At 44.5% G+C, this 22,868-nt stretch overlaps 1 protein-coding gene across 14 annotated transcripts in view; it reads right to left on the reverse strand.

Annotated features, from left to right (window-relative positions):
- The window catches only part of EPHA5 (EPH receptor A5), a 378,282-nt gene that overhangs the window by 113,944 nt on the left and 241,470 nt on the right, over window positions 1-22,868 (reverse strand). For 7 of the 14 annotated variants that reach the window (XM_043545438.1, XM_037896588.2, XM_037896586.2 and 4 more), the window contains 2 exons: window positions 18,255-18,360; window positions 4,038-4,103 (listed from right to left, as the gene is read on the reverse strand). In XM_043545438.1, coding sequence (XP_043401373.1) covers window positions 4,038-4,103; window positions 18,255-18,360 — 172 coding nt within the window. The remainder of the gene's footprint in view (window positions 1-4,037; window positions 4,104-18,254; window positions 18,361-22,868) is intronic. The other 7 variants (XM_037896580.2, XM_037896582.2, XM_037896587.2 and 4 more) reach the window with 3 other exon arrangements.

The raw sequence follows: 22,868 nt of genomic DNA on the forward strand, positions 1-22,868 counted from the left end.
TTTTAACGCGGTCCCCACTAAAACGTGGTCCCCGTGTTAATGCAGTACTGTGCATGGATCCCAAATCCTGCGTTCTAGCGAGGGTCCGGGGTATTTTTCTCTGTAGAGCAGATTATTGTTAGTTAATATTTGTACTGTGGTAGCGCCTAAAGGTGACAGTTAGGGATCGGGACCCTGTTGTGGAAGGTACTAGGCACCTATAATAAAAAGACAGTTCCTGTCCCAAAGAGCATACAATATATGGCCTTGATCTTGCAAAGACTTATGTGCATGCTTAACTTTAGGCACTGACTTGCAGTCAATGGCATCTCCCACTGACTTGGACGGGGCTAGAATTTCACCTTGTCAGTAGTCCCATTGACCTTAATGCATAAGTCTTTGTAGGATTAGGGCCTACGCAATGTTGAGTTGTCATTTTATAAGTGGGTTTTTATTAAGGACCAAGGAATTATTGTGTATACTGGGGTAACGCTCAATTAAAAATCTTTATATAAGGTGTTAAGCAACAAACCCAGCCGTATATGTTCCATGGCACGAATGCATTCCACACCCACTGACACAACAGTCAGGGCTTTCTCTGCCTGGTTTTAATCACTTGGCTTCAGCTTGGCAGCTCTGGTTGTACATGGAGATGATCAGTGGAGGGGTTTCCCTGCTTATGTGACAATAACTTTATGCTGGGCTAAACACACCCAGAGATTGAAAGGCCAGAGAAAATCTTTGCTCCACTGAGGTCAATGGCAAAACTCCCTGGTGTTTAGAAGCCCCTGATGTAGTTATTACCTTAAAAACACAGAGGACCCTCTTATTATTATTATTATTCATCCTTGTCTAAAATGCATGCTCCTCCGACTGAAAGGTGCTCTCCATCTTCCCATCCACCTTCCTCCTTTCCATCTTGCATTCACCCCATCCCTTGGGAGGAGCACCCACAAGAAGTCATTTTTGTTCCGCTGGGTTAGATTCCCAGCTGGTGTCACGTGATGTCGTTCACGCCAGCTGAGAATCTGGCCCATTACATGTCCTCTGAAACCCCCCCTGCATACTGCTCTAGAAGTGCTCCCACCTGGATAGCGGCATCAGAAAAGGACATTCGTTTTTTCTCAGTTCTTGAGGGTGGCTAGACTGTGGGGCTAAGAAACGGCACAGTTTGATGTGTGGCTCAACTCATTCACAGAGCAAATACACGGCTTTCCCTGAAAGTGGTGGCTGTCTGAAGCAGAGGGCAAATTTCTCCAGGTTTTCACTACGCCAACCTGGTGCAGTTTGTAAATTTCAATAACCATACCTGAAAGGGTGTCTGTGCTGTGCTCTGCTGCGAACAGCTGCAGACTCACGGGCTTTCTCAGCAATTTTCCCACCTGCATTGGCCCACTCTGTGCCGTACTATTCTGTATTTGACCTCAGATTGACTGGGAAGTCTTACAAAGGAAGTTTTGAAAATACAGCAGATGTATTTTTAGCTTTTATTCTTTCCCTCTCATTGCTTTGGATGGCTCTTTGCCTTCCGCAAGAACAACTAAAAATAATTTAAACAAGAGACCGTTTCCCTCCCCTCCTTGGCAGGAAACGGACTCTGAAGTGATCTCTTGTCAATCTCTTTAAAGAGGCTGCCCTGCCTTCCTTTAGCACCGTTGATAGTATCTGTGCCTGGAAGCCACTTCTCCCATTGTCCCCTTTGCTGCTACATTATTCTGCCTACAGTGCAGTAGTAAACTTAGGGATGATTTAGAGATAGCACTTTCCATCTGAGCCAGTCTCTCCTCTATATCTCGTGCCCTTCTTTCTTTTCTTCCTCCCTCCCATATATTTTGGTAAATAAAATGGGCACGATCATTCTGATTTCCTGGGCTCTTGAGCACCTTCTACCCTTCTGAATAGGCATGTCCAGAGCTTCCAGTCACTGGCAACCCTTCATTTTACGCCTCATTGAGGAAATCAGGGCTCAAAGCATAAAGTAATAATGCCTGCATTTCTGCAGTACCTGGTACAGATGGGCCATCAACCTATTGGAATCTTTCTTTTGACATCATCATGGCAAAACGGACTAGTTCAAACAGTAACTAAACATACCCACAGGACATGTGGCAGCCAAACACTTCAGACTGAGCTGCTGAGTCCAGTATTTCATTGCCAAGCATTCAAGAATCATAAGGCTTCATCAAAAATTATGATGTGTTAAAAAAATAATACAACTGGGGTTCTTTTTATTTCCCTTTTGGTTTTTGAGCCTGTCAGACTCATGTTTTCAAGCTTTGCACTGCAACCAAGAGGGCTAGGAAAGCTAAGAGTCTCACATAATCACAAAAAGAAAAGGAGGACTTGTGGCACCTTAGAGACTAACCAATTTATTTGAGCATAAGCTTTCATGAGCTGCAGCTTACTGCATCCGATGAAGTGAGCTGTAGCTCACGAAAGCTTATGCTCAAATAAATTGGTTAGTCTCTAAGGTGCCACAAGTCCTCCTTTTCTTTTTGCGGATACAGACTAACACGGCTGCTACTCTGAAACCTCACGTAATCACATGACTCCAGGAGCTGGGGCCTTAAGAAAAACATCCAACATAGATAGACTGGCAATAAATTCATGAGAATCGGCAACAAAACACTTCACAGGTGTTTTCTGTTTCTTGTACCCGTGTAAACTCAATAGACCTGATCCTTTTCTCAGATATGAATATTTGTATTGCCACAAACTGGAATAATTTGTGTTTAAGGAAAATATTAAAAGAACCCACCAAAATCCAGGAGTTTTGGAAGGGCTATAAACCCTCCTGTCACAGGGCATGAGCCAACTGAGGTCAGATGGAAACTTTCTTGGAGGAATGTTAGCCCATAAATGCTACTGTAGGGTTCTTACACCTTCCCCTGAAGCATCTGGGGTGGCCATGGTCAGAGACAGAATACTGGGCTAGATGGACCATGTGTCTGATCCACTCTGGCAAATCTTATGTCTCACCCAGAAGACTACACAATGACTAAACTGTAGCTCTGCAGAATCTCGATGCTCCCCAGGACAGCTATGTGCATTTCCATTGTGTTTTCACAGCAAGGCCTGGCATGAGCAAAAGTGGGAAGTCTTAGCTCTCTGCTTCAGTTATTTATATCCTATGAACTCAGATGGACACTTCTTGAGTGTGATTTTATGAGTTGCTGTCCAGGCTTAGCCAATTGGGAGCTGTCTGCCTGCACCCCCATCAGCTGATTCAGAAACCTAAAATACAAAGGTTTCAGAGTAACAGCCGTGTTAGTCTGTATTCGCAAAAAGAAAAGGAGTACTTGTGGCACCTTAGAGACTAACCAATTTATTTGAGCATAAGCTTTCATGAGATGCATCCGATGAAGTGAGCTGTAGCTCACGAAAGCTTATGCTCAAATAAATTGGTTAGTCTCTAAGGTGCCACAAGTCCTCCTTTTCTAAAATACAAAATAGTTTTTGCTTCTCGAACGATCCAAATCTAATCCAAACATAGTGAAAGCACCGCTCATTTTATCAGTCAGCAGTGTGAGAGACCACATCGGAATGGACATTGCTTATGCAACTTGGTAAGGGATCGGGCAGCTTGTGGGACAGGCTACCAGCCCTCAGTACAACGGATCATTGCTAGCAGTGACATGGCACCGCGGAAAACAACACACACTTCACTTCACTGTCATGCATGCTACATGCCAGGAAACGCTGCAACCTTTACCCCTGTCTTTTGGAAACTAACCCCTTAGTGATGATAAGCAGGAAGTATCCAGCACATGAGTCATAGGTTCTTTGGTTTTAGGATGACACATGACATTTTTGATATGCTGTCTGGGTCAATCCATCATGGAATAATAGGTCAGATTCTCCATGGGGACCCCGTTCTTTCTGGAGACGTATTATTATGCTTCAGATGAGGCTATTTCCTGTTGTTGAGACAGACAAGCTGGGTGCTGAGCACAGATGAGAAAGCGAATCCAGGCCAATACAAGAAAGGAAGATAAAGCCAGGCTAAGCACAGAAAACATTGAGGTAGGACATCAAATAGAGCAGGTGGGAACACTGACCATATTAGGCTTGGATACGCAACAGCACGCAGGGAAGAAGCCCACCCACAGCCATGATCGCAGCAACTGAAAAGCAAACAAAAAGGCCCAGGATAAGGCATAAATCCCACTGCCCTGGTAATGTGCAAATATACTTGCAACACTTGCATATGCACTGTATGCATTTGGACCCTGAACAAGTGGGCTTCAAGATTTTCATTGCAAGAGCTATGCAATAGGGATAGTTTCCTTGAGATATTGTACGGGCCCTGATCCTTTGAAGCATTTAAGCATGGACTTTATTTGACTGATGTAAATACTGCCACTGGACTAAGTGGGGCTACCCATGTGCTTAAAGTTAAATGGGGGCCTGGGATGCAGGTGCTTGCGTGATTTTATCACACAACAATGTGTTCAGTCTGATCGTGCAGTTATCTGTTAATATCGTGTTCAAAGGGGTATGAACTTGGGTCCTTGTTTTGCAGACACTTAGGAACTGTGTACAAGGAGCATTTGTGCACCCCAGCGGGGGTCAGACTTCTAGTCTGTCCCAGCATGCAGTGCACTAGCTGTTCGTGCAGATCCTGGAGGCACACACTAAAACTTCCCTGGTGCACACTGAGGTACTGTAGTACTGTTTGAAAACAGGACTCCAATAATGTGCACTAGGGAACTGTTAGTGCATGCCAGCAGGGTCCACATGGGCCAGTTAGTGTACAGCATGCTGGTGCACACTAGAATTAATACCCCAGCTGGTGCTCACTTACATACCGTGTTGACAAGCCCGTACACAAATGCATAACTTTATGTACTCCCATTGACCTCCATGGGACTATTCATGTGAGCAAAGTTATATACATGCAGGAAGTATTTGCAGGATTGGGGCTCTATTTGCATGAGTGAATATTCTGGGGTATCCCTTCTCCTTAGTGATTTGCTCAGAATGTGTATTCAAAGGACACTGTGTGAAGCCACAGCTCATTTGAAGAAGATTGGTGAGGAATTATTCCAGGCTAAACGGTTCACCTGGCATCAGTCTATTATGAGAAGCAGGATGTAACTCTCTCACTAGCACAGAAGATGCCCTTTGTTGCCAAACTTCACATAATATTAAAGTTGTGTATCGCAGAAAAGAATACAGTGCAGGAGAAATAAACAATGGGTCCGAGGTTCGCTGGGGTAAGTCAGTATAGTTCCATTTTCTTTAGCAGAGCTATGCCCAATATTTCTAGCAAAATTATCATAATGTGCACTTCATTTTAAAAAAAATTATTCCCTCTCCAGATTTTTAAAGTAAAGTCTAATAGAACTTCTTATAAATTTTCTACCAGTAAAACAACTTTCATACAGTGTTGCCAACTCTTGTAATTTAGTATGACGCTCACAATATTTGGTGTTTTTCTTAAATCCCCAGCTCCTGGAGTCAGGTGATTATGTGAGAATCTCAGCTTTTCATTAAAATAATAAATTTCTACCTGTCATGGCTATTGACACAACCTTGAAAATGCAAACACTAAGGGTTCAAAAACCAGAAACTAATAAGAAGAACCCAATATTTAAATGATTTTTAGGTCATGACTCACAATTTTTGAACATTTGGAGTAAGCTAGGCTAGATAAGACCTATGTAGCCCACTCCAGGTTGTAATAACTGAATGACTCTGTCTCTGTCTCTCTCTCACTCACACACACACACACACACACTTATTCCACCTTCTACAAAGGAATGAAAACTATCATTCTACAATAGTGTCACTCTGGCCGGAATCAGGATCAGATTTTCAAATCAGTTCAGTTCCCTCTTAGGGCACGTCTACACTGCAATTAAAAACTGGCGGCTGGCCCATGACAACTCACTCTGGCTCCTGGGGCTCGAGCTAAAGGCTGTTTAGTTGTAATATAGACGTTTGGGCTAGTGCTGAAGTCTGGGCTACAGGACTCTGCAAAATGGGAGGGTCCCAGAGCTTGCGCCGCACCCTGAACCTGAACATCTACACTAAAATTAAAGAGCCCCTTAGCACAAGCCCATATCCCGAGTCAGCTGGCACAAGGGGATGTCTCACTGCGGTGTAGACACACCTTTAGACATCAAAAAACTGCCTAGATTCTCAAAAGAACCAAGCATGCTAGGTGCTCAATTTTTATGAAAATCTGGCCCTGAGCTCTTCTGAAAATATCGCCCCAACTGCAGACACTGAATACTTGTAACTCCCTGAGTTCTTGGGAAAAATTGCCCCCCCCCCATTTCAGTGGCGTTGCTCAGGTGTCAGTGAAGGTAGAATTTGTGCCTCAATGTTTTATAGACCTAAAATCTGTAATTTACAGGCAAGTTAAACAGTTATTTTTTTCAAAAAAAGAAAAGGAGTATTTGTGGCACCTTAGAGACTAACCAATTTATTTGAGCATGAGCTTTCGTGAGCTACAGCTCACTTCATTGGATGCTCACGAAAGCTTATGCTCAAATAAATTGGCTAGTCTCTAAGGTGCCACAAGTCCTCTTTTTCTTTTTGGGAATACAGACTAACACGGCTGCTACTCTGAAACCAGTTTTTTTTTCTAGATCTGTGCTGCACACAATTAAAAAAAAATAGGAGAATCCAACAGCTCAGAATGGTACGTATACCCTGCAGAACACCCATATCTGTTTTACATGTAAATTAAATTGATTCATGGGAGAACAGAATTAATCCCTTGGTCCTGGACATCAAAATTTCATGACGGCAAAGAGCACAGATGCTTCCACTAGGGCAGTTAACGCAAAAGCAGGTTTCGTGATTGCTGATGTTTACTATAGTACCTATCATCTTGGTGGTGAGGCACTTGAAAGCCAGATAGTAGAGCAGCTGTCTTCTCCATTAGCTGGATCTTCTCACCAGACTTCAGAGGCTGTCTTAGCAGAGCATATTACAGCACACTAGCCTGACATCACAGGCTGAGCTGGCCCTTTAACAGGGCTCTGCCAACCTCTCCAGATGGAAGGACTGGAAACAAGGGTCACAGAGGAAGCATCTAATGAAGAACCAAGCCTGCTGGGAGAGATAAGGGCAGCCACGGTCCATCAGAAACATTCAGAAAGAGACTCAGGGAGGGAAAGGGCTGAGTGGATGTCACAGGATTGCTGGTCTCTGTGAACAGATTGAGCCCAGCGCCCATGGACTAGAGGAGGTGAGCATAATCCAGCTAATTAAAGAGTGTGGGGCTACACCTGGGCCTATAAAGGGCTGCTAATAGGCAGCTGAGGAAGAAAGAACAAGACAGGCTAAGCCCTGGTCAGCAGACACCACACTGGAGTAGAGCTAACTCCTGTGGTGGGTCCCTAGAGCAAGGGGGCCCAGGGGCTCAAGGAAGGAACCCTGTGGCTCCAAGAGGGGAGCAGAGCTGGAGTCGTCAAGGAAGCTGCCAGGAGTGGAGAGCCAGAGACCCCTGAGTGGGGTGGACTCGAAGCCTGGGGGCCAGGTATTGAGTTAAGACTGCCTTCTGCTTGTCTGTTATAAAAGAATAAACCTTGACTTGGACTGGATGTGGCATCACATGCTTGGAGATAGGGTACAGTGTCGGCCCCCTGGTGACAGTGAGTACACCATACAGCAAGACGCCCCTTTGCTTCCAAGCAGGGGCCTTGGGGAGTGCAGATCTGCAGAGAGCAGAAGCCAGCTACAAGGTCGGAGTGCGGGGGCGCTTACTGCCAGAAAGCCCTGGTGGGGACAGGGTGGTGAGCCAGCTAGGAAAGTCAGTTTGAAGTTCCTGGGGTGTTTTTTTTAATGTGATATTAATAAGGACCAGGCGCAGTGGCACCTGTAATCCCAGCAACATGGAAGGCTGAGGCTGGCAGATTGCTCAGGGGTTCTGGGCTATGGTGCACCATATGGTGCCGATCAGGTGTCCGGTGCCACGGAGAGTCTGGCTGAAGGACTGGCTAGAACAACACGAATGACGTGTTCTGATCAGCATTCTCGCTGTGAGGGCTGATGGACCGATCGATCAAGTGATATTAATAAGCTGGACTCCAAAAGGTGGGAGAGTTATTGAGGAAAACAAGTGCAGAGCGACGTTTTCTTAAGTGGGGAAGCTGAGGTAAGGCCCACTTGATGGTAACACAGGTGTGGATGATCCAAAGCTCCCACTTTGGAGGAATGGCCATTACCTCCTCTCTAGAGGCAGAGGGTAAAAGGCAGTATTTGCCACTGATGCTGTCTGGAAACCCAGGAGCAACAATGGATGTGCTAGGGAGAGCCCTGTGAATCTTTTTGGTGGGAGCAGGACATACACACACAGAGACCACCATTAATGTTGCTAGATGCTTCCCCCAGGCAATAAGCATCCCTTCCATCTTGGCTAAGTTGAGCAGCAGCTCTTACGTGCATTAGATGGCGAAAGTTATGAACCTCAAGTTTCAGAAAAGCAAATGCTGTGCTACCAACATACAGCATATCAATATATTACAAACAATTGCATTGTCTAGGCACCAAATGAAGAAAATTGCTCAAGGAATACTTCTGTGTCAGGTGCACCAGTGAGTCCGCCTACTTCATTAATGAGCACATGTATTGCGTCTACCAACCAGAGTGTTATAGCTATTAATCAATGCAGCTAGAGTCCTGCAAAGTGACAGATAACACAAAGCCTGTTTGTTTTGCACCTTGAATATTTGTGGTGAGCACAGATGCAACTATGAGTGTCTGCTGTACACAGTTCAGGTCCCTCAGAGTTATAAGTTAAGGAATTGATCATGAGAATCAAAAGCACTGTTCTTAGTTTTAACAAGCTATTCTTCCGAAGCCTACAACTGGAGAAGACAAGAATCTAATGTTAATGGAAGACTTTTTTCTAATATTGTAGCCAGCCCTAAGATGAGGGGTGATTATTTCATATATCTGTATAGCAGAAGGCCAACATGCTAACCTATCTCCCACTGAGATGATACACTTCTCTCAAACATGAAAGGAACAACATTACATATTGCAAGCTGTTGGGAAAATATGTCCAGCTTGTCTTGTTTCAATACTCAGTTGTATTGCTATCCTTCTAACTTTCCTACTATGGGAATATATGATCCTTTTAGCACTACCTGCTAGGGCTTACCCAGTTTACATGTTCAGACATGTCACCAAGGTTTTTTTACAGTAACTGATAAGAACAAAAGATTGAGCAGATGACGTGTATGCAGTCAGAGAGAGAGAGAGAGAGAACAACTTTATAGGAAAGGCATTGTATTTGAAAAGACCACTTGGAAACATGTGCTTACAGAAAACAAAATGTCATCTTATGCCTAGGTTATGGGTCTATTACAGGAGTGGGTGGGTGACGTACTATGGCTTCCAATGTGCAGGAGGTCAGAATATATGATCACAATGGTCTCCTAAGGCCTTAAAGTCTATGAGATCCAAATAAGCCCCAAATATTTTTTCCCCTAGACAATAGGCCAAATTCTATACCCCTGGTGTATATCCAGTGGAGTTTATCTTCCATCTTCTCAAAGAGCACCCAACAACATATTTGGAGTATTTGAAGCGCTGAGAGATAAATGGCCATGTTCTCTTCCGTCCCCTATGCTTTATCCATTCTATAGCCAAGAAGAGACGTTGTGAACTCTACAAAGTATTAAGGGTGGGATGTTCAACAGTGTGAACCAATGGCCTAACACTGCTCCCTCCGAGGTGAATGGAATCTCCACTAACTTCGGTGGGAGCAGAGTTAGACTAACGCAAAACATTTTTTACACTCCTACCCTAAATCTTTATTGCATGAATATCACAGTATTCACTGCATCCCCTCAGCTAACACAGGACTATATGGTGACATCAACTGTTAAGCAGAACTTCCGTGTTGATTTCAGTGAAGAGTTCTGCATGATGTACCTCATGATGGGTGACAACTCCTAACCATGGTTTGCCATATCCTTCCCTCCCAACCTCTTATTAGGAACTTTGAATGAATATGCGACAAGGTTTGGACTTGCTAAATGTGTGCCAACTGTTAGCCATTCTTCACGGTCCTCAGACCTGTTCAGTTCCCTGTCTGCTGCCAAAATGACGTCCTTAAAATCACTACTCTCTCTAGGGGTCGGCCTCTGGGTCTTATTGCTTAATAATGGCCCTGGCCCAAGTGGGGAGCACTCAGCTCACTGTCCAAGCCAGGCAACATGAGCAGAGTGAAGAGTACTTGGATTGGCTGACCCTCTAAATATCCCATTTCCCTAGCTGGGAGCAATGGCCTGTAAAAGGGCAAATAGGCAGAAGGTGGCAGTTAATCCCTGAAAGCAGGTAGCTTCTGCCTGTCTTTTGGGGCGTTGCACATCTGTGCACAGCCTTGAGGTATTTCTAAGGCAGGGTGGTTGTTTTTGTTTTGGTTGTTGGGGTGGCAGAACCGGGTAAGTTGATCAACAAGGTGCCAGAAAGGTTAGTTCTAGGGAGAGACCATTCTTGGAAGGTACAGTCGAGACAATGATCGTGACCTGCAGGCTGGCAAGACCAGGTATCTCGAATTTGGAGAGGCGTTATCTCATCCAGAAGAGTTGGGAGAGTGACCAGAACTCTTCTTTAGTAGGGCGGCTGATCAAAGTTCATTCTACTGATAGTAGCCAAATTCACTCTGAGTGAGAAGGCATTGCCAAAGAGCTGAGTGGCCATTGGGGTGATGACCTTGCTTTTTAAAGGTGTAGGGCAGGATGCTGTAGCTCTTGGATCAGCTTCCATTGACTTAAATGAAAGCAGGATTTCCCTGTTATTGGCTGAGACTCTTGACAAAAGTGGGGGCCTATTCCCACAAAATCCTTCTTGTTATCAAGTGTAGCTTGGGGGTGAGGTGTAACGCACTGTACTAGGAAACGGCTATAAATCTTTGGAGGTGATGTCCTACAGGAAAGCGGGCGGAAATATACAGATAAATATGTCCTTTAAAATGCCACCACAAGTCATGACTCATTCCATGAAAATCTGTCACTACTTCTGAAAAGCATTATCTACAAACTGTCTCCCATGTTTCCTACAGAAATATCAAGTAAAGTGAACTATTTTAAAACTCCGGCACATACTGTAAAAGTAGTTTTCTTAGTGGAAAAACTCATCTGTTGTGATCTTCCACATCATAGAAGGTTGCAAATCTTGGCTCAGCACCTCCTGTACACAACTTACTCACCCCAAACCTCTCCACACTGCAAAAGTCGTCGTTTAAAGAGGTGTATATTTGTGACCAGAAACTAGCCCTCTGCAGCTGCGAGGGCTAATATTTAAAAGGCTAAATCAACTGAGGTCAAGGTTGGATAAGCTGCAGAAGCCAACAATTGCCAATACCCAAGTGGCAAAATTGCCTTTGCTTTGCCTTTTGAAGGCTGATTCCTTGCCAAAGGAGAATTTCTATATATGGACAACTGAGGGCAAGGGGCAGTTTTGATTGTTTCAAATGTATCTTTCCAAAGGTCCATAACAGACTCTCTTGGCTTCTTTGGCAGCTCTCTTTAGATGAAAAGGTCAATAATCAGTGGTGCACACATGATACATCTACAGCCCACACTTTAGCTATTTTGAGTGGGATTTTCAAACACGCTCAGTGTTGTTCTAACTCTGCTTCCACTGAACTCAATAAAATCCCATCCCTTTGTTCATGCTATAACGCTATAAACATTTTTGCAAATGCCTCTTTACACCCACCTTAAGATTCATAAAGTGTTACAAAGGAGCCTTAATGTAAATAAGAATCAAGCCTTGTAGTATCATGTGCTATAAATTATTACATACACTTATTTATATCTACACACACATACACATGCTAGTCAAGTGAGAGGCCTATTTTGGCAGCTCTGTAATTCCTTAAGGGCCAGAGATATATAACAGGCTCAAAATTGTATTACTTTGAGTCTATGCTATGTGTCTTTGGCTCTGTAAAGAACCACAGAATTACCAAAGTACCATTTGTCTCTCGTGATGCTTTTGCATTTGGCTACGTCATAACGCATTCCTGCAGCACGGCTGGCATGTCATGCACCCAGCAAGGCTCCTGTGATTCTCTTATAGATCTTCCTCTGGGCTAGCGGGGTCTCTGGGGCAAAGGGATAGCAAAACATCAAGCTGTCTCATCCTACTTTCATTGCTTCTCTGGGTGGATCTGAGCCCAACCTGGAGCAACTGAGAGGAGGTGGTGGTAGCAGCTGTGGCTGAATGACCAAAGGAAGGGGGCGGGATCAGAGAGGGTGAGGGGGGCAGAAAAGGGCAGAGGGCCCCAGAGCTGTGGAAGGATAGGCTTCTGCCCCTCCTGCTGCCACTTGGCACCAGTGGGGAAACAGACATAATGAACTAGTGGAGTAGCAAAGGGGTAGCACAGGGCAGCACGGTGGGTCTGCTCAGGGACAATCTGCTGCCGATCTTTGTCTCCTGCTCAGGCGGGTGATGGGGGCCAGCAAGGGAAGGTCCCGTTGTAATGAGTTGGGCTGGGAATAGGACCAGCCAGGGTGTCTGGGGCCCTGGGAGACCCTAGTCTTGAAGTCAGCTGACATGTATTGGAACCCACCAGGTATTAGGACCCTTGGAGCCTTAGCATTTGAAGAGCTGGCCTCAGCCATGGTGCACTTGTGCTGTGGTACCAGCCCTTGTTGTCAATAATCCCGGGTAGTGTGCCACGCTACCTGGGATTACTTGACGGCAAGGGCTGGTACCACAGTACTGCAGGAGACCATGGCGGGGGGAGACAATGTTTTCAGTAACTTCTTCACCCTGGTTGGCAATGACACATGGTGAGCAGCTCTGCATGAATCTTGAAAGGATCCTGAGACATGGAAATTCCAAAAGGGATTGTTGATTGTTTGGGGGGAGAGAGGGGGTTGTTTGGGGGGAGGGAGGAGGTTGTTTTTATTTTGTAATTCATATATTTCAGTCAGTAATGAGAATGCATGCAGTAGCCATTTAAACACTGCTTGGACAGCAAAATTTAGCACGACTGGTAATTGTAAAATGGCTCAGGTTTTTGAGGAGAGCAGGTAACCATAAGAAACCCATAAGGATAGCAACTAGATATTGTGTAAATCAGTGCTTATGCCTGGCTTCACAGTGGTTTTTCTAAGACAGCCCTCTTTCTAACTCATTAACAACAAAGGTTTAATTTAATGAGCTTCCCTTCTAATTTTCAGGTCGGATTGTTATGCAATTGCTAATAAATTATGCTACGTCACTTTATCAAAATAAAAGAGCAGTTCATTAAAATAATTATCAGACATTTTGCTCAGCAACTCTATGACCTTGTTCAGAGGGCAGATTAGTTGCAAAGAGTTTCCTTGAGCAAGTGGAGCAGGTCTGCAATGCAGCTTAATTGTTTCGGGTAAAGCACACACCGTTTCAAATTCCCAGGAACCTCCCGCTTCAGGAACAAACTGTGTTTCTACAGATGGATGCTGGCCTGCGGAAATGCCACAGTGACTAACGGTTCAGCTGACCTTTGGTTCAGGGCTGGCTGCCAATGGGAAGAGCCAAGCTGTTATTTACATTCACTGGAAAGACAAGAGGAACTGCAGAGACACTGGAAGGCCAATGAAAGGAGGTGTGGACATATCTACCCTAAGGGACTCAGAAGAAAAGAGACTCTACAGCCCTTCAAAATTTCCAGAGGCTGCTCCAGCTGTGGAAGCGATTTCCTATGGACCCTCTGTCCTTCCTCACCTAGTACCAGTTGAGGGAGTAGATATTTGTTGAGACCCCTCTCCCGAAATGCTCAAGTCAGATCTCCCTTCCCAGCCTAGCAATTGAGGGAGGTGTTGTCCCCCCTTCCCCCCAGCCCTCCCCTCCCCAAATATCCCAACATGCTCTTTTACACTCATGATTTAACCTGGCTGATTGAAAGCCAGACACAAACACTCTCCATCTGGCAGCTGCGTGGGGAGCCCAGTCTACTGTGATTCTCATGGGCTGCACAGCCACAGATAGGGAGCCCAGACAACACTATGAATTGGAAATAGCAGAGCCTGAGGCAAGGAGCTCAGCTGCATCAGCTGTCCTACCCTCCGGCTGCTCTGCTGCTTTTAGCCCCCGACCTAAAGGGTTTTTCCAATGTTGGTGCTGCTGTGGGTTGATCTTTCCCATGTTCGCCTGAAGCAGCAAGAGACTAACCTCAGCCTTGTGTCGTGGCTTAGTCCAGCTGAATCAGATCCTAGCGTTCAAACTGTCTGTCTTGCTAGAAATAATGAACGGGAAAGCATTTGAAAAGGAAATGTATGACCTTTGGTGCCAGGCACTGGAATGTGTAAATGCTCAACAGACGGAGCATCTTTCAGATCCAGAAACTGGTTAACCGATTCTAAAAGGGATTACACCATGACTTGGCATACATTTATCATCCTGGTAATGTCACAGCATGATAGTCACTCCAGGAATTGTCTTGAAATCATCTCCGAGACAGAACAGCACGACTGAAATATTTTGTGGCATTTCTGCTTCAGCGGTGTCTTTTTTTTTAATTTACTTTGTTTAATTTCAAAACTGGCCGCCAGCTTTAGGGTTTCTGTGTTTTTGTTTTATTTTTCTGTTGTCAAGAGACACTCAAAATACCAGTCAGGCTTACAATTTGCAAGGAAAAGAAACTTCTAAAAAAGCCCTGCAATTCCGAAGCTATTTTGCTAATGATGGATGGGAATTCGTGACAGTTACAAAGCTGCTTAAGGCTTCTGCACCAGTCACAGCTGAGGAACTGAATGGTCTCCCTTGATCTGTAGAGATAGAGGGGGTTAGGGACTATTTAGAAAAGCTGGACGTGCACAAGTCCATGGGGCCGGACGAATTGCATCCGAGAGTGCTGAAGGAATTGGCGGCTGTGATTGCAGAGCCCTTGGCCATTATCTTTGAAAACTCGTGGCGAACGGGGGAAGTCCCGGATGACTGGAAAAAGGCTAATGTAGTGCCCATCTTTAAAAAAGGGAAGAAGGAGGATCCTGGGAACTACAGGCCAGTCAGCCTCACCTCAGTCCCTGGAAAAATCATGGAGCAGGTCCTCAAAGAATCAATCCTGAAGCACTTAGAGGAGAGGAAAGTGATCAGGAACAGTCAGCATGGATTCACCAAGGGAAGGTCATGCCTGACTAATCTAATCGCCTTTTATGATGAGATTACTGGTTCTGTGGATGAAGGGAAAGCAGTGGACGTATTGTTTCTTGACTTTAGCAAAGCTTTTGACACGGTCTCCCACAGCATTCTTGTCAGCAAGTTAAGGAAGTATGGGCTGGATGAATGCACTATAAGGTGGGTAGAAAGCTGGCTAGATTGTCGGGCTCAACGGGTAGTGATCAATGGCTCCATGTCTAGTTGGCAGCCGGTGTCAAGTGGAGTGCCCCAGGGGTCGGTCCTGGGGCCGGTTTTGTTCAATATCTTCATAAATGATCTGGAGGATGGTGTGGATTGCACTCTCAGCAAATTTGCGGATGATACTAAACTGGGAGGAGTGGTAGATACGCTGGAGGGGAGGGATAGGATACAGAAGGACCTAGACAAATTGGAGGATTGGGCCAAAAGAAATCTGATGAGGTTCAATAAGGATAAGTGCAGGGTCCTGCACTTAGGACGGAAGAACCCAATGCACCGCTACAGACTAGGGACCGAATGGCTAGGCAGCAGTTCTGCGGAAAAGGACCTAGGGGTGACAGTGGACGAGAAGCTGGATATGAGTCAGCAGTGTGCCCTTGTTGCCAAGAAGGCCAATGGCATTTTGGGATGTATAAGTAGGGGCATAGCGAGCAGATCGAGGGACGTGATCGTTCCCCTCTATTCGACACTGGTGAGGCCTCATCTGGAGTACTGTGTCCAGTTTTGGGCCCCACACTACAAGAAGGATGTGGATAAATTGGAAAGAGTCCAGCGAAGGGCAACAAAAATGATTAGGGGTCTAGAGCACATGACTTATGAGGAGAGGCTGAGGGAGCTGGGATTGTTTAGTCTGCAGAAGAGAAGAATGAGGGGGGATTTGATAGCTGCTTTCAACTACCTGAAAGGGGGTTCCAAAGAGGATGGCTCTAGACTGTTCTCAATGGTAGCAGATGACAGAACGAGGAGTAATGGTCTCAAGTTGCAATGGGGGAGGTTTAGATTGGATATTAGGAAAAACTTTTTCACTAAGAGGGTGGTGAAACACTGGAATGCGTTACCTAGGGAGGTGGTAGAATCTCCTTCCTTACAGGTTTTTAAGGTCAGGCTTGACAAAGCCCTGGCTGGGATGATTTAACTGGGACTTGGTCCTGCTTTGAGCAGGGGGTTGGACTAGATGACCTTCTGGGGTCCCTTCCAACCCTGATATTCTATGATTCTATGATTCTATGATCTGGGTGCTGAATTTGCATCTACTACCTAGCAAACCAAATTTCCTTGCAGCTATCCCAGAATCCATTGGCAGCAGTTAGCTGAGCAAGTCCCCTGAACTAAATTAAATGGAAGCTTTGAGGGTGTCCATGAGTCTGCCCTTTAGGAGAGATGCCCATGCATGCCACGCTTACCTCTGTGGATAGGGAACAAACCAGCATGACTTTAGAGCTGCCCTCGGCCTGCAATCATACTGCTCAGGCTGGCTGGCCTTGGCACAGACTGCTTTGAGTTAAAAGAAGCCTGTCTCCTTTGTGTAATAATATCCTGATCCAGCCAGTAATTTTTCAGTTACTCTGTCGCCATCTCACAGCTATTCTTCCTACAATCGGTCACCATTATACTGTGGTGCGGTATATACAGTATACCAGGCACACAACATTGCTGCAATTGTAGAGATCAAGGGGAAAAAAATCTACTTCCCTTTGGGTGGTGGGGGGGAATAGGGGGAGACAGTGAAATGTACAGATGTTGGCACAGTGTTTTCTGTTAGTTTGTATGAAGGACGCTGGACTGGTTTAACAGTTGCCATAAAAAATAAATTGCATTGTGCTTTGATAGGAGTTCATTAAAAAGATATTTCATTCTCTATTGGGAATATGTAGTATATGAACAAATGTTTCATATCCTGTATATTGGCATCTATGAAAAATTAGTGCCACAATAAAAATGGATATAGACAGAAATCATAGATTTTTCCAATCCTGCTGTTCATTTTGCATCGAAAACTTCTGTTGACTTCAGCTGGAGTTGTCAAGAACTGTATGGCTCCAATCCAGCCAGGTACTCCAGCATCTGCCTACATTTAATCACATGAATAGTCCTGCTGAAGTCAATTGAAGTCAATGGACTACTCCCTTGGTTCAAATTAGGCGCATGCTGAAAAACCTCGGTGACTCAGGCCCTAAGGATGGCCCTCCATCAGAGGGTAGCTAACTACTGAATTTACTCATATTCAGCGTATATTTAATTTTTTATGGCTCAAATCCTGAACACCTTGGGTGAAATCCAGACCCTACTGAAGTCAGTGGCAACTTTGCCGCTGAGCCAGGATTTCACTTCTTGTCTCTACTCATGTTTTATACCACCACCCAGGGAGTTTTCCTGAGAAAGGCCAATTTGCAAAATATGAGTGTAAGCTGAGTAAGAACATCTGGGTTTGACCCTTTGTTAGCAAGTCTAATGAGAGTGACTCTGTATAAAGATACTGGATTCCAGAGTGCATCAGGGGACCTTCTGTACCACACAAATTCTGCTTATTTTTAAACAAATGAGAAAACAGTCTTGTGCGAAGGAAACCTAATAATGAAACAGGGTCCATCCGTATCGGTGGTGCCCAAACTTTTCCTGTCGTGCTCCCGCTTTACCAGTCATGGAATCTGTCCATGCCCCCCTCTCCATTACTTCACAACCAAGGCTTACTCAGCAAAGGAGTTTGGGCTGAAGGGAGAGCTAGGGGCTGAAGTGGGGATGTGGGGGGAGCTGGGGCTAGAGGGAATGAGGGTGGGGCGGAGCTGGGGGCGGAGCAGAATTGCAGTGGGCCTGGAGCTGGGCGGGGGATGGACCAGCGGGTGGAGTGGAGCTGTGACTGGGGGCAGAGTGGGTCTGGGTGGTGCTCCTTCCCTGCCCCTACCCCCTTCTTCCCCCAAGGTTTCTCTGTGTCCCAAAGTCTGGGGACCATTGATCTTTGTAGAGATGAAAATCACTGGGAAGTGAACTACATATATGAACAGAAAATGTGGGTTTCTGATTTCATTAGATTCATAAAATCAAGATGTCCACGTACTGCACTCTGTTACATGACAGCATTCGGTCATTTTCTGGCCTCCACCAAAATGTGCTTCTCAATCAGTCAGGACAAAGTTCTGTATATATGTTGAAAAAGTATAAATGCACGCTGTTTCTCTTACCTTCCACTGAGAAGGAAACCAATAACAACCGCCAACAGGATAACTCCCACTGTTACTGACACAGCAATTATAGGAATCTGGCTCTGATCACTGGATGCAGCTACTGCTGAGATGAGAAACAGAAAATGGAGATTAAGGTTAAAATTATAGCCAGCACTCACAAGAGTCTTTATTTCAAGGCTGCCAGAGATATTGCAGTTTCACCAATTCATTAATTCTTTCACAGGTTGGTTGGTTTGTTTTTCCTCATCTGTTCTTTTTTGAAAGAAAAATGGAGGGGGCGGGGAAGGGTTCAGTTTTTGGAAACTTTAATTTACCATCCTAATCAAAATGTCACAGAATTTACCTTTCCAAATGGTAAACTGGAATCTATTTTCCTGGTTATGCAGCAATAGAAGTCAGTCAGGGAGGAGACGGACACCAAAGAAAGTTCTTATTTTTAAAAAAATATTTAAACACAAAGTTCACGGATTGAATTCCTATTAGCTGGAAGATGCGGCATAACAAAGATCTCTTAAATAAAAGGCAGATATAATGCCCATGACAAGACTGAGTAAAATTACCTCAGCCTCAGGAGTCTTCTGAGGCTCACGACTTAACTCTTTGTAACACCTCCAGTGTAAGACCAGCTGGTGCTCTTTGGAATAAAGTCGTGCTAAAGACTAATATTTTGGTTGGTGTCTGTTTACTGTAAGGAAAGCAGAATTGCTTCCAGATTGTGTCCTTTCAAAAATCCCCCTCTGTGGATTGCTTGAGAGGAAGAATTGTTGCGTGATTAAGACACAGGACTCAGGAGACCTCCATTCAATACCTGGCTCTACCAGCGGCTTCCTGTTAGACCTTTAATAACAGACTTAATATGTCTGTGCCTGTCCGTAAAATGGAGATTATAATAGCACTTAATCTCTGCCTTGTCTGTTTAAATTGTCGACTCTTTGGTGCGGGAACTGTCTCCCTATGTGTTTGTATAGAATCTAGCACCATCAGACCCTGGTCTTGGCTGCGGCCTGTCAGCACTTCTATAATTGATAACCAAAAAAAAGGTCTACTCTTTAGAAACACAGTGTCAGTGTTCAACCAGTAGCTAGTCTCATACTTGAGGTTAAATGTAAGCATCTGAAAATTAATTCAAGCTGTCTCATTTTGGCCTTAAATCATATGAACTTCCTAGTGAACTGCTTGCCTAGAAAACATTAATCATCTTCTTAACTAGAGATAAATGTTATCTGAACCATATTTACATTTTCGCTAAAATGTCATGGTTGCAATAGATAATCAGAATCACGGCACCACAGTAGGCTGTCCCAGACAGAGTTTAGTATAAATGTTACAGACAATGGTCACTATTAAAAAAAAATCAAAAATGGACAGCATTTAACATGCACTGTTCTTTGAGATTAGCACAGTGCTTCTATCTCCTTGCGAGAGAAGATATCTGTAGAATCTCTGTGGTAACTGCTGAAAAGTTGGCTTTCCTAGCCCTCACGGTTGCAGAGGAAAGCTTGAAAATGTGAACTACAAGGGCTGCAATACCAGAAAGCAAAGAAAAATAAGCCCAAATTTGCTATTTTTAAAAATTTGCTATTTTTAAAAACTGGGCTTGGCAGAATTTGCTTTCTATACATACTGTTGATGGATAATATAAATGTTCGAGAATTTTTTTTACATTTTTATCCAGTTGTGGGAAATCATGGGGGTGGTCAAGCAGTGAGGGTAGGGGTGTGAAACAATCATTATTTCATGAGAGTAGACACCAAGATTCAAAAAGTTAAAGCTTGATAACCGTTAAACACAAATTCTCAATAGCATATGTCAAAATATACAAAGTAAACATCCTTACATCAAATTCTAATAAGTTCTCTGGCAGCATTTTCCTGACTCCGATTTCATTTGTCATAGATGGAAACATGCTGTGTCCGTTTGTGTTGATGAGATCAATGTTTACCAATAAAAATCTAAACCTTCCAAGTCTAATTTTAAGACAATCACATAATTTTTGGGAACTCGTGGGGTTGGCAATACTGCAAACTGGGTCTTAGAAGTTCTTCCCGCTGTGCCTTGGAGAAGGGAAGCGCTGAAGCAGAGGTAACTATGCCCCTTAATTTCAAGGCCGCAGGATATTGGCATGTAGAGGTCTCCTCAGGACATGGCTGTTCAGGGGAGGTATGGTCAGACCCACAGTTATTTTGGGTGATGGGCTTCATTACAACCACAGGCAGGGTATGACCTGGGGGAAGGTTTTCCCATACATTAGCACTTTCCCCCCAAAGGATCAGCAGAAATTGATTGCACAGTCAAGCTAATAGATGGAAGGAGAAGTGAGTCCTTAATTTTATGGAAGCTATAAAATAATTGAATATGGCCCAATATTAAATGTTAAAAAACCCATAATGTATTAAACATTGATTTTACAATGGGTTTCCAAGTAGCACTTTATATGGTAACTCTCTGATTGGCAATTCATTACATACAGTGGGGCCCAGCTAAAGTACAGTCAATGATTTCATAATGATTGGGCCACAACATTAAATCTTTATTGTCTAACTACTCAAAACCTACACCACCATCTAGAGAATGCCAGCTCCTTTCCCTGGTGCCTTTATAATGTTCAGGGGATGGAGAAATAAGGTCAGGCTTGCTGGGAGGTGTTGTGGGCTCCCAGGCAGCAGGGGAGAGCTAAAATGCCAGGAAGGGGATGAGTAGCAGAGAGAAGGGGACCAGCGTGGTGGGGGAGAGGCAGAGGTAAACCGCAGTGGAGGGTGGGAGAGCTAGGTGTCTGAGGGAGAAGGAGAGCAGCTGGGTAGTAGTGAGTCAGGCTGCTGGAGAGACAAGACAGTTAGCACCAGTAGATTTGAGCGTAGAACCCTCGTTTAAAATTAATCCAGACCAGGACTTGCCCCACTGCTCTCTTGCACTGTCTCTAATATCTGCAAGTTGACAACGTTTGGCTTAGAAGCTGCAAATAACCACGCTGAGTTTATTGCACTGACCAGTGTGGGGCCCAATCCCGCAGACCCTTGACTGGCGCATAGCAGAGTCACTAGAGTGACAGGTTGACAGGAAGCACTCTACATGGCGATGGCAGAATCATGTCCGTAAAAACGAAGGGTTGCAGCGGGAGGGGAAGCAGAGAAGCTGCCAGATGTTGTGTGTTCCAAGGAGCCCTGTTGGCAGATGGCAGGATTCCACACTGCTGGCTAACGTTCCCCAGGTGGGACATTCGTTGCTGCTCCGTTCAGCTGGAACACACTGCTCGGTACTACAGCTGGCAGCTTCTGTTGGCGTGCTCTAACCAGCCAGCCGTACTCCTTTCCCACACAAATCAAGCCTCTTTAGCATGTGATGCACACTGCAGGTTGGTAGCAGCTCGTCTCTCCCAGTGCTCCTGCGTGCTATGGATGGATGGACACTAGAAACTCAGTGTGAGAGCGGCTAAGATTGTGTGGAATATAGGGCCTGCCAATGCACTTCCCCCCATGTGCCCCAGTCAGAGCAAGAGCACGGCTTCCCTTTTACATGTCGGTAGAAAGTATATAGCATCGGCTAGAGCTCTGCGTCCTGCACGGCATGACCAAGATTAAAACACAGGCCTGGGAGTTGTCAATCTGCATTGTATTCCTGGCTGTACCACACACTTCCTGTGTGACCACGTGGAAGCCATTTAGGCCCAAGTCCTCCAAAGAATGTAGGTGTCTAACTCCCACTGATTTCAATGGGAGTTAGGGACCTAAATGTCTTTGAGGACCCGGGTCACAGGGCTTTTTCCAAAGCCCACTTAGGTCAATGGGGCTGCAGTTGAGAAAAACATTTAAGCACATGCCTAAAACCCATCCGTCTCCTGCAGAGCTGTTAAGCATGCGCTTAAGTCCCATGTAAGTCAATGCTGACGTGCTTTGCTGCATAGGGATGCAATGCTGAATTGGAGTCATTCCATTGACTTGAGTGAGTTTTGTATCAGACCCTTAATCTTTGTGCCTCAGTTTCTCTAGGCTGCAAAATGGGAATATTCAAACAGAAGGGTTTGCACAAATCAATTAATTAATTAATGGTTGTAAAGTACTTTGAAACATTATGATGTAATGCCCTGTAAAATAATATTATGATTGTTTTGAGAGCTGCCATGTGCATTTCCAAGATTTACATGATAAGTCGTTCAAAACTATTATTATTTTGGCTTGTGATATTAGGTCATGGTGGCAAGGGACCAATTGTGCAATAAGTGCCACTATATTACTTATTAATATTCTGAAACATTATTACTGAACTCCTCTAAATTAGAAACTTTTCTACTGCATCCAGACCTTGCCTATCATAATACAGAATTATTTGCCAGCATAATATGGTTTGGTTTCTACTTATAGGAGATGATTATAGTGGTTAATGCAATAAGAAATACATTAAATAGCAAAGTCTTATTGCATTAATGTTTGCATCACTATGCTGTTTGCACTATGTTAGCTTTGCCACTGACTCCAGAGCTGGGATGTGAAAGGTAACTCTCATTGAAATGACAACATTGTATCTTTTTTAAAGAACTGATGATGACTTTTAAATGAACCAAGGAAGCAGTAATTAAACAGCTGATGACTGTAAATTTATAAGGAAAACATACAG

Source organism: Chelonia mydas, chromosome 4 (genome assembly GCF_015237465.2).
Source record: "Chelonia mydas isolate rCheMyd1 chromosome 4, rCheMyd1.pri.v2, whole genome shotgun sequence".
NCBI lineage: Eukaryota > Metazoa > Chordata > Testudines > Cheloniidae > Chelonia > Chelonia mydas.